Source organism: Papaver somniferum, unplaced genomic scaffold (assembly GCF_003573695.1).
Source record: "Papaver somniferum cultivar HN1 unplaced genomic scaffold, ASM357369v1 unplaced-scaffold_132, whole genome shotgun sequence".
Taxonomy (NCBI): domain Eukaryota; kingdom Viridiplantae; phylum Streptophyta; class Magnoliopsida; order Ranunculales; family Papaveraceae; genus Papaver; species Papaver somniferum.
The window spans coordinates 23,218,918-23,232,624 of NW_020622381.1; the positions used below are offsets into that span (position 1 = coordinate 23,218,918).

A 13,707-nucleotide genomic window follows, 5' to 3' on the forward strand; every position below is an offset into this window, starting at 1 on the left:
TCAACTACACTTTCTATCCTAGTCCGAGACTTAGCTATAAGTAGACTAAAAATCAAGAATTATAGTTTCGATCACTAACATTGACAAACATGCGAGTTCGACCGAGCAGTGCTCTAACACTTCCAATTCATGCGGTTCCAACTGGTGCTTCTCGTAAAGCTAATGAAATCTCTGGCGAACCTACAGCCTTTATGTGAGCATGAGTACAAGCGATAACCTCTACAACAACTTTTCAGACCTCAGCGCGGCTATGACATTGACTCGTAAGTCGACTATTACTTTCATGTGTGCGAGAATTTAACTGGGAAATGGAATTCAACTTGATGCCTTCACATGAATTTTACTATGTGTAGGCAGTTAGTAAGTTTTTATGTGTGCCATTAGAAATATGGAACCTTCCATGTATTCCCTTAGAAATTTGATACTTAACAAAAACAAAAAAAAGTTTGGTACTTAGAGAAATTTCAGTTCTTTTGTTATATGAATCTGATATGAATTGAATGATGTGATATGAATAGATTGAAGAAATTATTGTTGAGTGTGGATGATGAATGTATTGAAAGGTGTATGCAGGGTATTGAATATAGAATTCCGGCTTATTTCCGGCAGAAAATGAACTGCCAGTCAGCCTTGACCTGGTCAATGTTGACTGGCAGTAATTTTTTTGTTGTTACAAAAAAAATCGTAACGGCTAGAAGTTGTTTCAACTTTTCCACGTAGTAACGGCTCCGGCATTTTACTAATTTTCCACGTAGTAACGGCTCGAAGATATTACGACCACGTTGTTACAAAAAAAAATTGTAACATCCCTGAGTTGTTACCACGTGTCAATTCGTAACGGCTATCAGTTGTTACTAACGCCATTACAACCCAAAATTCGTAATGGCTCCATTGTCGTTGTGAAAAAAATTGTAATACCCTCTTTTGAAACATGCGACGGCCGTTACAACCCCGATTCATAACGGCTTCGTTCTGTTTCTAATCCCAAAATTTGGTGTAGTGAACTTTACCGTTAGTCAATCAAATCAACCGAAAACTAAAATAACAATATGATTTAGTATCCCACCAACGGTACTATTAAATGCTTCTTGATTCCAAAGAAGACTTTAACTGAAGGTCAAGCAAGAGATTTCACCTAATTATATTACTCTCTTTATCAAGTATGTAAAATACTACGAGAGTTGGCTTCCCACACAAACAGTTATGTAATGTGGCACGAGATGAGTTTGTAAGAATACAATCTCCATTATTTATAGTGTAATGACCAAGGTTTGTTTGGACAACAAGGAATTACCATACCTGAAAATCCTAAAGATATGCAACAATCATATATTTTAGGTTTTGGAAAATTCCAACTACAATCCAACTCATGTACCGAAATCCCTCTTAAATGATAACTAATATTAGCTAGTATACATCATATACTTTACTAACATATCAACAAGAGATATGTTATTTTCTGGGATATGGAAAGTATATAAACTCGAATATCTAAAAGATAAAAGAATATTTTGGTTTTGGGATCTCACCTTGAGTATCAAGGAAAATTCTTGAACATTAAGTAATAAGAGTTTAGCAAATGATCAAATATTATGTCAACATTATATAAACTTTCCTTTTTTAACCAAACTACATTTCGTTATCTATGTAAAATCCTAAGATAGTAGACAAAACGAAAATGTGCTTTTGGTTATACAGGATCGGTCCTACTAAAGATCCATGGGATCAGTCCTAGTAAATATCCTTATGATCGGCTCTAGTATAGATCCTTTGTTAAGGGACCGGTCCCACTAAAGATCATTCTGATCAGTCCTAGTAGAGGTCCTTGTTTAAGGAATTGGTTCTACTAAAGATCCTTTTAATCACTTATACAACAAACGTTTTGCAAGCTTACTTACTTAAATTATGTAGTTAAATACAATTCCAAGATAAGGATTCAATTGAAAGTTCAACACGCTAAATGAAAACGAATTACCAATTAATGTTATGTCGATTCTACAAAGTCAGATAGATAAACTATACTTCGCAACTCAATGTACCGAAGTTGTATAATACAACTAGTATATCTCTCCTTGACACTTTTATCGTAGAATGACCAAGTTATCAATATTAGAGACAAGTAAAAAACTATACTTCGTATGTTTTGTTTTCAATATAATAAACTTGAAATGGTGAGGGTACCAAGTACACCACAATCTTTTCGATATAAACTAAGTCCGATACCTTGTGTGATTTTCTATGGACAAATTCGAGACAATACAACAACAAGGTAATCACTTGATAATAGTTACGATACAAGACTGATATACTATATGATCAATATCAAGTGCTTTGGATTAATGTGATTTAATTTTAATTATAACTGAATTAATAATTATAATTGGGAAAAGTGAAAGTAAAGTCACAACAAGATTTTGTTAACGAGGAAATCGCACATGCAGAAAACCCCCAGAACCTAGTCCAGTTTTGAATACTCTCAGATTTTAAGCCGTTATACAAAGACACTACCAACTTTGTATAGTTGAGACCAAGTAAACTACCTCTAGTTACCTAGTTTCCTCAGTATCCCTGCGCCTACAACTAATCTGGTCAACGCACGTGAATCCTAAGATAGAGTCCACTATCTTAAGTTGCTTCAGTCTCTTTGAAGACTTTAAGCGCACTCAACCCTTTGGATCATCTTCCAAGCAGTAAAGGACTAATATGTTTGGTAACCACTCTTCTATCTCAAGAAGTCAAGTCAGGTATATGTATGTTGAGTGCGACAAAGGTTTTCCTGTTTTAAAAAGATTAAACTCCTTTGTCGGGTTTTAGATCTTCCAAGATCTGGATTAAACAAGTTAACCAGATCAAGTCAAACAGAACTGCCATATTCAGATATTGAAGTGTACCACCAAATGATAGCTTTTCGATCTAAATACGACTAGTCAGTAATCAGTTTATCAAAGATAAACCAGATTTAGTCGGATCTCAGCAGATCAAGTTTATGCACGATCCAAATCACGAAGATACAAAACCAATAAGAAAACTCTTCTTGTCTTCAATCTTTAATAGTTTTTTGTACCTGCTTATGATCGATCACGTAAAAAACGGAGTTTGTTAACAATGTATGATCACAAGTCAATGTTCAACTCTTAATCTAGTTTGAGTGACCTTATGTCAAAAGAGAAGGCTCTCAAAAATAATCAAACTAGGTGCAAATCAAGAGATAACTACTGTTAGTTAATCAAATCAATAATCGAAAACTAAAAATAACAATGCAATTCTATCTTCCCACCAACGGTACTAGTAGACGCTTCTTGATCCCAATGAAGTATTTAAACTAGCAGATGTAAGACATTTCGCCTAATTAAGGTTACTCTCCTCTCCAAGATAGTATACAAGAATCTTATTAGTCGAAGATGAAGTTTTCCTGGCAAACAAGATGTTTGTAAGAAGAACAAAACTTCACTATTTATAAATCGAGGAAGTTCGGACACCTAAAAATTCAATAACCGAAGATGTTAGACGCATTATATGTATATTTTGATCTCAATTATGCATATTGTTGGTGCTCATTTTTGTACTTATTATGTATTCTATTTCATTGTAGGTGTTTTTGGATAAATAAACGTTTGTGAAAAAATTGGATCGAAAAGTGGTATTTGAACCTCCCGAGAAAATTATTAAAGGCACCCCAGAAAAGTGTTAAAGGCACTCCATAAATGTGTTATTGGCACCTGGAGGAGTTGTTAAAGGAACCCTGAAAATTATTATTTATGCCCCATAAATTACTATTTTCACCCCAGGAGCAAGTGTTAAAGGGACCCCGGGAAAGGATAAAGGGAGACCACCTTCTTCTTAATTAAAATACCGAATTTTGCGGGAAATAATTGCAGCGAGGTTTCAATTTTAGGGTTTGATTTTTGGGCATGTTTGGGATAGATTCAATCTCAAATTTTGAGTGGGCTAAACTTGATTCAAACAAATAGGGTTGATATAGTTAATTGATTGGATTGAAATTGTCCAGATTATCATCTTTTGATAAACATGGAAGTTAAGTTACGGGAAAAGGAAAGAGAATTTTGGGAAAATAGTATGCCGTATGTGGGAGTTTTATTTCGAATATTTGGAAGATTTTCTTGTCTTTAGGACAAGATTATATTCTTTCCTTATTGGAAGGAAGGTTGTCATGTTTTGGAGTTAAGAAATCATATCATATCTTTTTACGTGAAAGAAGGAAAAGAAAACACGTTGCAGCATGAAGAGGAGAACTCAACTGTTTTTTCCATCGTCTGTTTATTAAACCTATAATAGAACCATTTCTATTTGATCACAAACCCATCTTATAGTTTCCAACATGTAGCAAGTGCATGAAACAAATAACTCATGGTAGGTTTTCTTGAGTTTAATAGACGGAGAATTTTCAAGAAAGCACCAACATTATTCATCAATAATTCATACTTTGAATAAATAAATAGCCCATAGCATGTTTCATACTTTCATAATCATCAATCGTTACATTCTTCAAAGTTGCACTGATTCTTTCTTCAACATTAATTGAAACTCGGATAGATTCCTACTTCACATTACTTGAAATGTTCGCTTTGCCTATGAATATAGGTTCATATGCATGTATTGATTAAATATTTTCGACAAGATTTATATGGATACGGTTCACGGCCACGTATTTAACCAAAATTTTGTAAATATTTATACTAAAAAGTTCAAAAACAAAATAAGAAAATTAAAGAAAATACACGCAGTAACAACATTTTTTAGACCCATTATAAAATTTTCATGCATGTTATAACCGTTAGGTAGGATTTCAAGCCATAATATTATTATTTTTTATTTGACCGTGATTTCATGCATGTCGTTATTTCCTAAATAACGCGGATTTGGTCTGAAACATGCTCACACCCGCCAAAACACGTTATAACGGTCATCCCCAGTAGTCGTGACCTTGAACTGTTTTTCATACTTTTTGTTTCAATGCAAAATAAGGAAAAGTGCATACAAAATTAGAAACGTCTTCATCAGCCCTATTCTATATGCCATTATTTGGGTATGTAATTATGGTGTAAACTATCGTAAGATTATAGAAATATGGAAAGCACTATAATAATTGCTCCATTCGATAAGCAATTTAACCTGGCGTTTTTTAGGACCGATAGAAAAGAATTTGGGGCTACTAATAAAACAAAATAGGGTTACTAAGAAGTAATATAACACACCCCTTATCCACATATTTTTGTAATGGCTAATTTACCCTTAGACCAATCTGAGAATCGAGCGAGTTTTGTGGCTCTCGTTCTAATTCAGTGCTCTCCGACACGGCTCACCAACTTGATCTTTCTGCAGTCTGAACAGAAAAAGATGTCTCTCTCTTTCCTTTGTCACTCAAGAGTACAACATTTGTCGTTCTTAGGTATTGTAAGGGAGAGGTTTTATCCGCTAGCGCTTTGTTCTCGGTCCAGGCGCATACTTTCTTGACAGTCCATATCCGACGCCGAAGGCCTGAAAATTCTCTCTACAAGCTTCGTGGCACCGATCCCCGCAAGAAATTTTCATCTCTTGATTTCCAGTGAATCCTTTTCCATTCTTTCTTGGTTGGAAAACTCAACCGGTAATTTCCTAATTTTGAGAACGTAAGTCTCTGACTAAACCTATGCTTTCTCTATTCTGGACCATGAGAAGCTAGTGAAAGATGAGTTTCCTCTTGCCCTAGGCCTTTACCCCACGATGGATGAAACGTGAAAGACAAACCAAAGACTATTCAGTCAACAGGAGATTAGTGCGAGCGAAGATAGATAGAAACAAACAAACGAAGCTTTGTTCTGTCTATTATGGATTAATAAAAAAAAAAAGGATGTCCTTCACATCTCTCCCCCGCACTCAATCCTTTTATATCTCTCCCATGTATTACCCCAGAGTCTAGGCGGTTCTACCAGAAAGAAAGCGAGTACGAAGCCTTGACTACCTGCGGTTAATACGTTATAATTTGATAGGTTATTAGGAGTATGACAAAACGAAAGACCAAGGAAAGGAAGAAGAATACACAAAAATGTAGGTGATGCTCCAGCAAAAACATCTCTGAATAATATTCAATAGCCACTCACTAATTGAGACGGCTACTCTTGTAATGGAGGTATGCCCAGGCTTGTGCGGTTAAGGTTGTTGTACACAAATCAAACAAAACAATCACGGGGTCCAGAAAAATTCTTTCATCGCGTTGATGTAATAATAGTTATTTGTGCCCTCCATCTAGAAAGATCGGATCCAGTTTGTTGTGTAAAATTACCTAAGCAAGGTCGAGATAAAAAAAGCGAAGGTGACGGAAACATTACCAATTGGGATAGAGGCACAAGCATCCTTTCAATCTACGTCATTTGAAACTGAAGTTCTTGTTCGCACAACAAAGTTCTGATCAACTGATCAGGAATTCACCGGTTGAGTTTTCCAACCAAGAAAAATGGGAAGAGGATTCACTGGAAACCAAGAGATGATAAATATTTGCGGGGATCGGTGCCACGAAGCTTGTAGTGAGAATTTCTACGCGTTTGGCGTCGGATATGGACCGTCAAGAAAGTAGGCGCCTGGGCCGGGAACAAAGCGTTGGCGGATAAAACCTTCTCCCTCTTTTATGCTGGATGTGCTGTCAATTTCAGTTTTGAACGGAAAAGGGAATATCTAGCATCACATGATCTATCCCACAATAGATATTTCCACAACCATGATTAATTAGTGCTAATTGGTTAATTGAATCACACCCAAATTAGTTTTAGAATTTTGAGTTATTTTTGTGGAGAAACCCTAGAAATTTGATACACCCGAACGAGGATAATAATACATCAAAAATATGAAATTTGAGTCTCAACACACTATTTGACTTTGAATGTGACCGTTAGAAAGAAAAAAAAAACTCCATTTTAATCCATTCAACGCCATTCACGCACAAGAATCGGTAGATAACATCTATTAGTACTAATTGTGCAAAAGTCCCAAATTAAAATTTTCTCCCAATTTCAAAACTTTTTAGTTTCCCAATCGGTAGTTTCGTGATGTTCATTATCTACGAATTGTGAAATTATTCCCAAATATAAATTTACCTAAATTCATAAAAATTCGAATTTCTTTACTTTCACAATTGGTAGTTTCGTGACGTTCATTATGTACCGATTGTGATAGTCGCCCCAAATATAAATTTAAAATTCATAAAAATTCCAACTTCTCTACCGTCACAAGTTGTAGTTTCGTGATGTCCATTATAAACCGATCGTAATAGTAGCCCCAAATATAAAAATTCGAATTTCTCTACTTTCACAATCGGTAGTTTTGTGGTGTGCACTATCTACTGATTGTGATAGTAGCCCCAAATATAAATTTAGCAAAATTCATAAAAAATCGAATTTCTCTACTTTTACAATAGGTAGTTTCGTGATGTTCATTGTCTATCGATTGTGAAAATAGCCCCAACTATTAAATTGTTTAAATTTCTATACTTTCACAATCGGTAGTTTGGCAAATTAGATTTCTACTGATTATGTCTAAAGGTATAGAAACTCAAAATACCAAACATAATCGGTAGATAATTATTAATAATATCTATTAATTAAGATCGTTGTTCTTGAGGAATGAAGAACACAGTCATAATCGGTAGATAAAACCAATATAAAACTACCGATTATGATTTGTTACAGAAAACCCTAGAAATTTTTTGAGCAATCCATTCAATTGATGCAATAAAAACCCAAAATTGGTAGAATATCAACTTATTGGGTCATTTGAGTTTGGCGGATAATTGTATTGTCAGAAATTGTATCTAAAGATTAATCGGTTATTTGATTTTAGTATCATCGATTAACGATGATGATTTCGTTTCAAAAATAAAATTAGGGAAAAAAAATTCTCAATCCATAATCAATAGATGGAGAATATGAAAAGTTGGTTTGAAATGTTAATGTAAATGATAAATTTAGGGTAAAGGGTAAATTAAAAACATTTCGTATATTTAAGACACCCTATAGCCATTGAATGGGCATAAATTAGTAACCCCTAATTCTTTTTTATCCGCCCTCAAAAACGCCAGGCAATTTAAGTGTTGATGATGTGGTGATGTTCATTGCTAAATTTGCTTATATCTTAGAGTTGGTGACGAAAAAATCTAGTCCGGGGACTTAACGCTTGATATGTGCCACAATTTTAAGCAAAAACGTAGCATTTGAAGATATGGACACTTGGGAGTTGGGACCTTGACACTGAACTGGTCACCCCCATAGCAGCTGGATATTCGATATGTAGACCTGCTTGGGGAATCAGCACGCAGCATATATACACACAAGGATTATTATAATATGCATTTCCTAGTTATCCATTAACTTATACTGACAATTCATATACATTACTTAATACATTAGATGCACACTAATATTTCTCCTCACACGACTTCTGAGTCTCTCCTCTTCCTAAAATCTATTTCCATATTTCATTTTTTGTTCAGTAACAAAATGTAGGAACTTCACAGTTAGAGATTGTTGTGTTCGCTACATTTAATCTTCCTTGAACAAATCCAATAATGCAAGTGCCTGCAAAACAAAAGTTTTCAATCAAATCATCAAAAGATATGCTATTTTACAATACTCTCTTATGCCCCGCCAGATAACAGAAAGTAGATAACAAGAACACGTACCTCAGGAACTGAGAGCTGCAAACGAAACTTTGGTCCATCATAATGAAACAAGATTGGTCTGAATGAATCTTCTTCAAGTGGTTTGCACATCCTTTTAACTCGGATTCTTACCTGTGAGTAGTTTCCTTATTTGTTAGCAGTGTTTTGGTATAAAGCCCGAACACAGTTTAAATTTAGAACAACTTCTATGGCACAAGAAAGAGGATGGCTATGAACCACAGCCCACGGAAAAGAAATGACATCATTGAATGCTATAAAGAAAGGCAGACTATGTTTGAAAATCGAGCATTTGCACAACAACATCTAGTAAACTCTGATAAAAGAGAGTTTATTACTTGGGAAAAAGAGAGAAGGTTTTATTACTTGAGCTGGAAATCTTGATTCTCCTCTGCACTTCTTATCTTCCCATGCAGTTGGGTCTATATTCGAACCTCCAAAACTTACAGCCTTGACATTAAAAATGAGTTAGGGATACTTAGAGAAACATGAAAGCAAGAGGATTGAATTTAAAAAGCAAAAGAGTAAACTGTATATTGAAAAAGCTAACCTGAAACACTCCATGAAGTTGGTGAGCTGTGTAGTTATACAGAAAGAGGGGTAAACCTGGTGTTATTGCCCTCACTGAATCTTTATATTTCTGTGGAAGGCCTGAAACCAAAAGAAAGGGAAAAGGGGGGAAATTAACTAACTAATGCATCTTTCTTCTTTTCAGTAGAATCAGTACGATAGGGTAATGGTTAATTCCTAATAACTTCAGTTAAGCGACCGCTAAATAAGATTTTTACATGGCTGGTTCCTGAAATTACCTACATACCTAACCAGTGAAGCTGATTTCTTTGTAGATTTGCTTGCTCTATTAAAAGCTACATTATCTCTTGTTTATCTTCACCGTATAGATCATTCTCACCAAAAATCAGTTCATTTAAATTGGTAAAACTTGAATGTGGTGCATTTGATTTTAATGAAAATTCACCGAATACCAAGTTCATGGGGGTGCCACCGCAGAACATATGAAATGATCTCTGACGAAAATGATCTATACAGTGAGCTAAACATATACCACCTACATCAATTAGAAATGATTTTTAGTGTAGCTGCACATCTTTACAGGGAAATTAACATATCTGGCCTCGGTTGTTTGGGTATGATGTGTGTTATCAGCATTTTCTCCTACACAACCCCCACAAAATCCTACACTTTTGACAGTCTTCTATGCTAGCTAAAGGGAGATGATAAAAATCCTGAGTTCTTCTGTGGATGGGAATATCCCTCACAAATATGAAATAATCCTCCCAATTAATGACGTTGTGCCTAACACATTTTGCACCAGCAAACTTAATTAGGATTAAAGCTTCAATTTCAAGTTTCCCCGTTACTTTGGTGAATTTGGAAGTTTTAGAGCTATCTGATATTCAAAGATCTACTTGGTATGAAAATCATCATCACAAAGGATCAACCTTTGGCTGACTACCACTAACGCCTTTGAATGTACCATGTCTACTAAAAATTTACATTTTGTGTGCTTGTGAAATTTATGCTTTGCGTCAAATGTTTTTCGCTCTGGGTGTTTGTATTATAATTTTAAGTTTACTAAAGAAGTTATTGGATATTTCATGTTTTTAACAAATATATTTTGGTTATATTAAAAGAGGAATTGTATGGGAGGACATTTGAGGAACTCATGCATACAAGAATTTATGACCACTAGAAGTCTAATACACATACAACCCAAGTAAAGAAGAATTTGGTACGGACGAATTTTACCACCCAATTCCATTAAAAACCCATAAAGCATGTCGGACTGTTATATCTGCAGGTCTACATGTCACAGGTGTTATTTTTGCAGTTAAACCCGGAAACTGGCAGTTGACATGTACGCATAGAAGTGTCTTTTAAGAATCGTGAAGTTTTCCTTCACATGATCATTTTCTCCGGGTGCGAGATAATATCTTGGAGTAGCAAATTTAAGACTTTGATTTGAACATGTTTGTTGAGATGCTTCAGCATATCTCAATTCGGATTGATATATATCCCTTCAAGAGAATTACGTCACGCATCTACTTCTTAAGGTGAATATGGTGGACGCACCTCGATAGACACATTCAAGACAAAGTCTTAAATTTGGTGCTCCAAAATACCACAACATCATCTGAGAGCACAGTCAGTGAACTACAGACTAACGTTTTATACCCCTTAAGAAACTAATATTAGGTGCATATACAAAGTGCAGTTCTCAACCAACACATCCTAATCAGAATAAGTCAAATGAAAATAAAACCACATGGAATAGGGTTCGCATTCATTTCGCAGGTCTGTAAGTCGTTTCCAAAAGCGAATATGCTAGATACATACCATAAAAGACTACTGAGCTACAGTCAAGAGTTTTACAGTACTAAAACACATTAACCTTATTAAATAGGAATATTAGGATCAAGCATGAAAATTTCCTTGAATGTGGTGATTTTCGCACCATAAGCATGAAAACTAATATCTGGAAAAGCAAGCACAATATTCAAGAAAATTACACTGCATTGTTCCTTCCACATATCCCTATATTGAACTTGTAAAAGATTCCTATCCTGAGAAAACACTTTCAAGAAAGACACACAAATCTAACACGTCGTTATGCTTAATTGTCTACCTAAGCATATTTCTTTCGGAAGCAAAATTTCTATCCTTGAGTGCAGCGTTTTTCGCACCATAGTACTTGCTTTTCCATGGATGAAGAAAAATTCCTGGAAAACCAAGTACAATGGTACAAAAAACACCCAATGGAGAAAACTTCTGTGATTTCTAAAACTAAGCTTGTAGTGGCACTCCATCCGGGAAAAAGCTTTCTAGAAGACCCCAATCTGACCCTTAATTGGGCTTAGTGGTTTTGAGATCTGATGCTGATATGGGCTAGCTAAGCATTTTCCTCTTAGAAGTTGAATTTGGTTACCTTGGTCATTCTTTCCTGGTTTCCATAACATTTTCACTTTTCTAGCCGAAATGCTCACTAGATCACATGTTGACATGAGGATCTGAAGCTTAACTTCGTATGATCTCTGTTTGGAAAACAGATAATTTTGTAGCTGTGTTTTCTGAATAGCATTTTAGCCAAGTTTTGTGGACACATGGGCGCCACATTACTGAAATGCTTATCAAAGTTAGCTAACACTAATGAGTGTCTAAGTTAACGAGTTCTAAAATTGAATGATTGATAAGGGTACATGGTAATTTATCCCCTAGGGTACGTACCAAAGTGATGTAAGTCCTTTACGCAACACCCATTGCATCATTTAAAGTAAGCACTTCACTTTGGTCAGCTGAAAATAAAGTGTCCCAAGGAGTATGAAAAGTTAAAGCAGCAAAAGGAACAGGTCTGCACAGAAGCCCGTATGTGTGTGTGCCGTGCTGATGACCCCGTGTTCTATATTCAGATGGTCATACACATTTTGACTCCATACAACCCTAACATACAGATAGAAAACCCCAATTACTAGCATTATAAAGAGAGTGAAAGAGAGATTACCAAAGAGTTGACGGCGTAGATCCTCTTGCATGGTCTCATTGTTGCAAACAAAGATATAACCACCTAAGACTTCATCTCTAGGCAACATTTCAGCTGGTGGTAATGGCTTATACCATTTATCTGCTTGCCCCAAAACCTGATTGTTCATGCATTGTTGAAGTTGTTGTTGTCCATAGAAACTAACTGATTTACACAATGGAGACGGAGAAGAAAAAAATGGGTCTTTCACTTCATCTACATTTTGTTGATTTAACAATAACATTTCAGTCATTTTCTTCCTCCTCATCAATTGATTATCCAGAGCAAGTCTTGAAGCTGCAATCTTCCATGTCTGCTCATCATTTGATCCCAAATCAACTCTCTTAAACAAATCTGTTCCACTCTGCCATAGAGAGCTTCCATTGTAGTTGCTGTTGTTGGTGTTCTTGATCATCTCTCCTTGTCTTCCTATCACTCTTTCTCTCAATGATACTTTAAATTTCTTTCATCTGGTCAAGCACAAGAACAGAAGAAATTAATAATGAAATTATTGTATGCTTACCAACTATCTCCCCTGGTAGTTTAAATAGTTGTAGAAGTGGGAACATAATATTCAATTTTTGTACTGATTTTTTTTTACTGAATTACCCCTTGTAGGCAGTTCTGCAAACCTGTACTCTAAGATGTCTTTAAAGAAAGTAAATGAATTAGAGTGGTACTACAGTACTGTTAATAATGCATTTCAATGGGAAATTATATGGAGAGAGTACCTTTTCCACTGAGCGTGTTGGAGTGTGGTTTGTTGTCCTGGGCTCTCAGTTGGTTGTAATTTGATTATGACTGTGATTCACAAAGCTAAAATTTGAATTTGAACCAACCACTCATTTGACAATCGCAAGAAAAATGTACTCAATTTGGAGAGAGAGAGAGAGAGAGAGAGAGAGAGAGGGGAGAGGAACTAAGAAACAGTATCACAGTAAAAAAAATTGAAGTATCAAGTTTGAACTGAATTGAGAATCTCAAGGGAACTGAACTTAAACAGTGGAAGTGAAAACTACTTGAGATCATTACCATTTTAAAGACCGACTTATCTTCAGCGACTTCAGAGACAGTGAAGACTTCACAAGGAGCCAAGTGTTGGATCAAATTTGCGGTTGCTTTTTTTTCCCAATGTGCAGGGGTAGTATGGTCATGAATGCATTTAAAATTACTTGAAATGTATGGTGCGAGTATAATAAGTTGGGGTGATATTCGAGGGTAGTGGAACTGAAGAAAGCGAATTTGTTGATTTCAGAATTATTGGTTCATTCATTGCTTTTACTGTTCTTTTGTTTGATATGAAATTGAACTACAACCTTTTGTCACTTCACACAGCTAGGATGGAGCAGCATCAAATCAAAATTTCAAAATATTTCTAAACAGACTTGGAACCATCCCCCGCCCCCCCCCCTTTTTTTTTTAAAGAGACCGAGTTTTATCACCAACCGGTACACTAAATTATCCTTGGATCTAGAAGACAAAAAACAGAAAACTGTGCCACATG

The 13,707-nt window shown here is 35.4% G+C and overlaps 1 protein-coding gene across 2 annotated transcripts; it reads right to left on the reverse strand.

Annotated features, from left to right (window-relative positions):
* Positions 1–8,325: 8,325 nt before the first annotated feature.
* LOC113333364 (B2 protein-like) lies at positions 8,326–13,359 on the reverse strand. 2 transcript variants are annotated; one of them, XM_026579870.1, is made up of 7 exons: positions 13,236–13,359; positions 12,935–13,004; positions 12,186–12,673; positions 9,219–9,319; positions 9,035–9,118; positions 8,672–8,782; positions 8,326–8,567 (listed from the first exon to the last, which is right to left on the reverse strand). In XM_026579870.1, exons 3-7 carry the CDS (start codon positions 12,616–12,618, stop codon positions 8,532–8,534), a joined length of 765 nt encoding a protein of 254 aa, XP_026435655.1. In that variant the 5' UTR covers positions 12,619–12,673; positions 12,935–13,004; positions 13,236–13,359; the 3' UTR covers positions 8,326–8,531. The 2 variants fall into 2 exon arrangements, with proteins under 2 accessions (XP_026435655.1, XP_026435654.1); XM_026579869.1 differs by lacking the exon at positions 13,236–13,359 and having other exon boundaries at positions 12,935–13,141.
* Between the last annotated feature and the right edge of the window lie 348 nt (positions 13,360–13,707).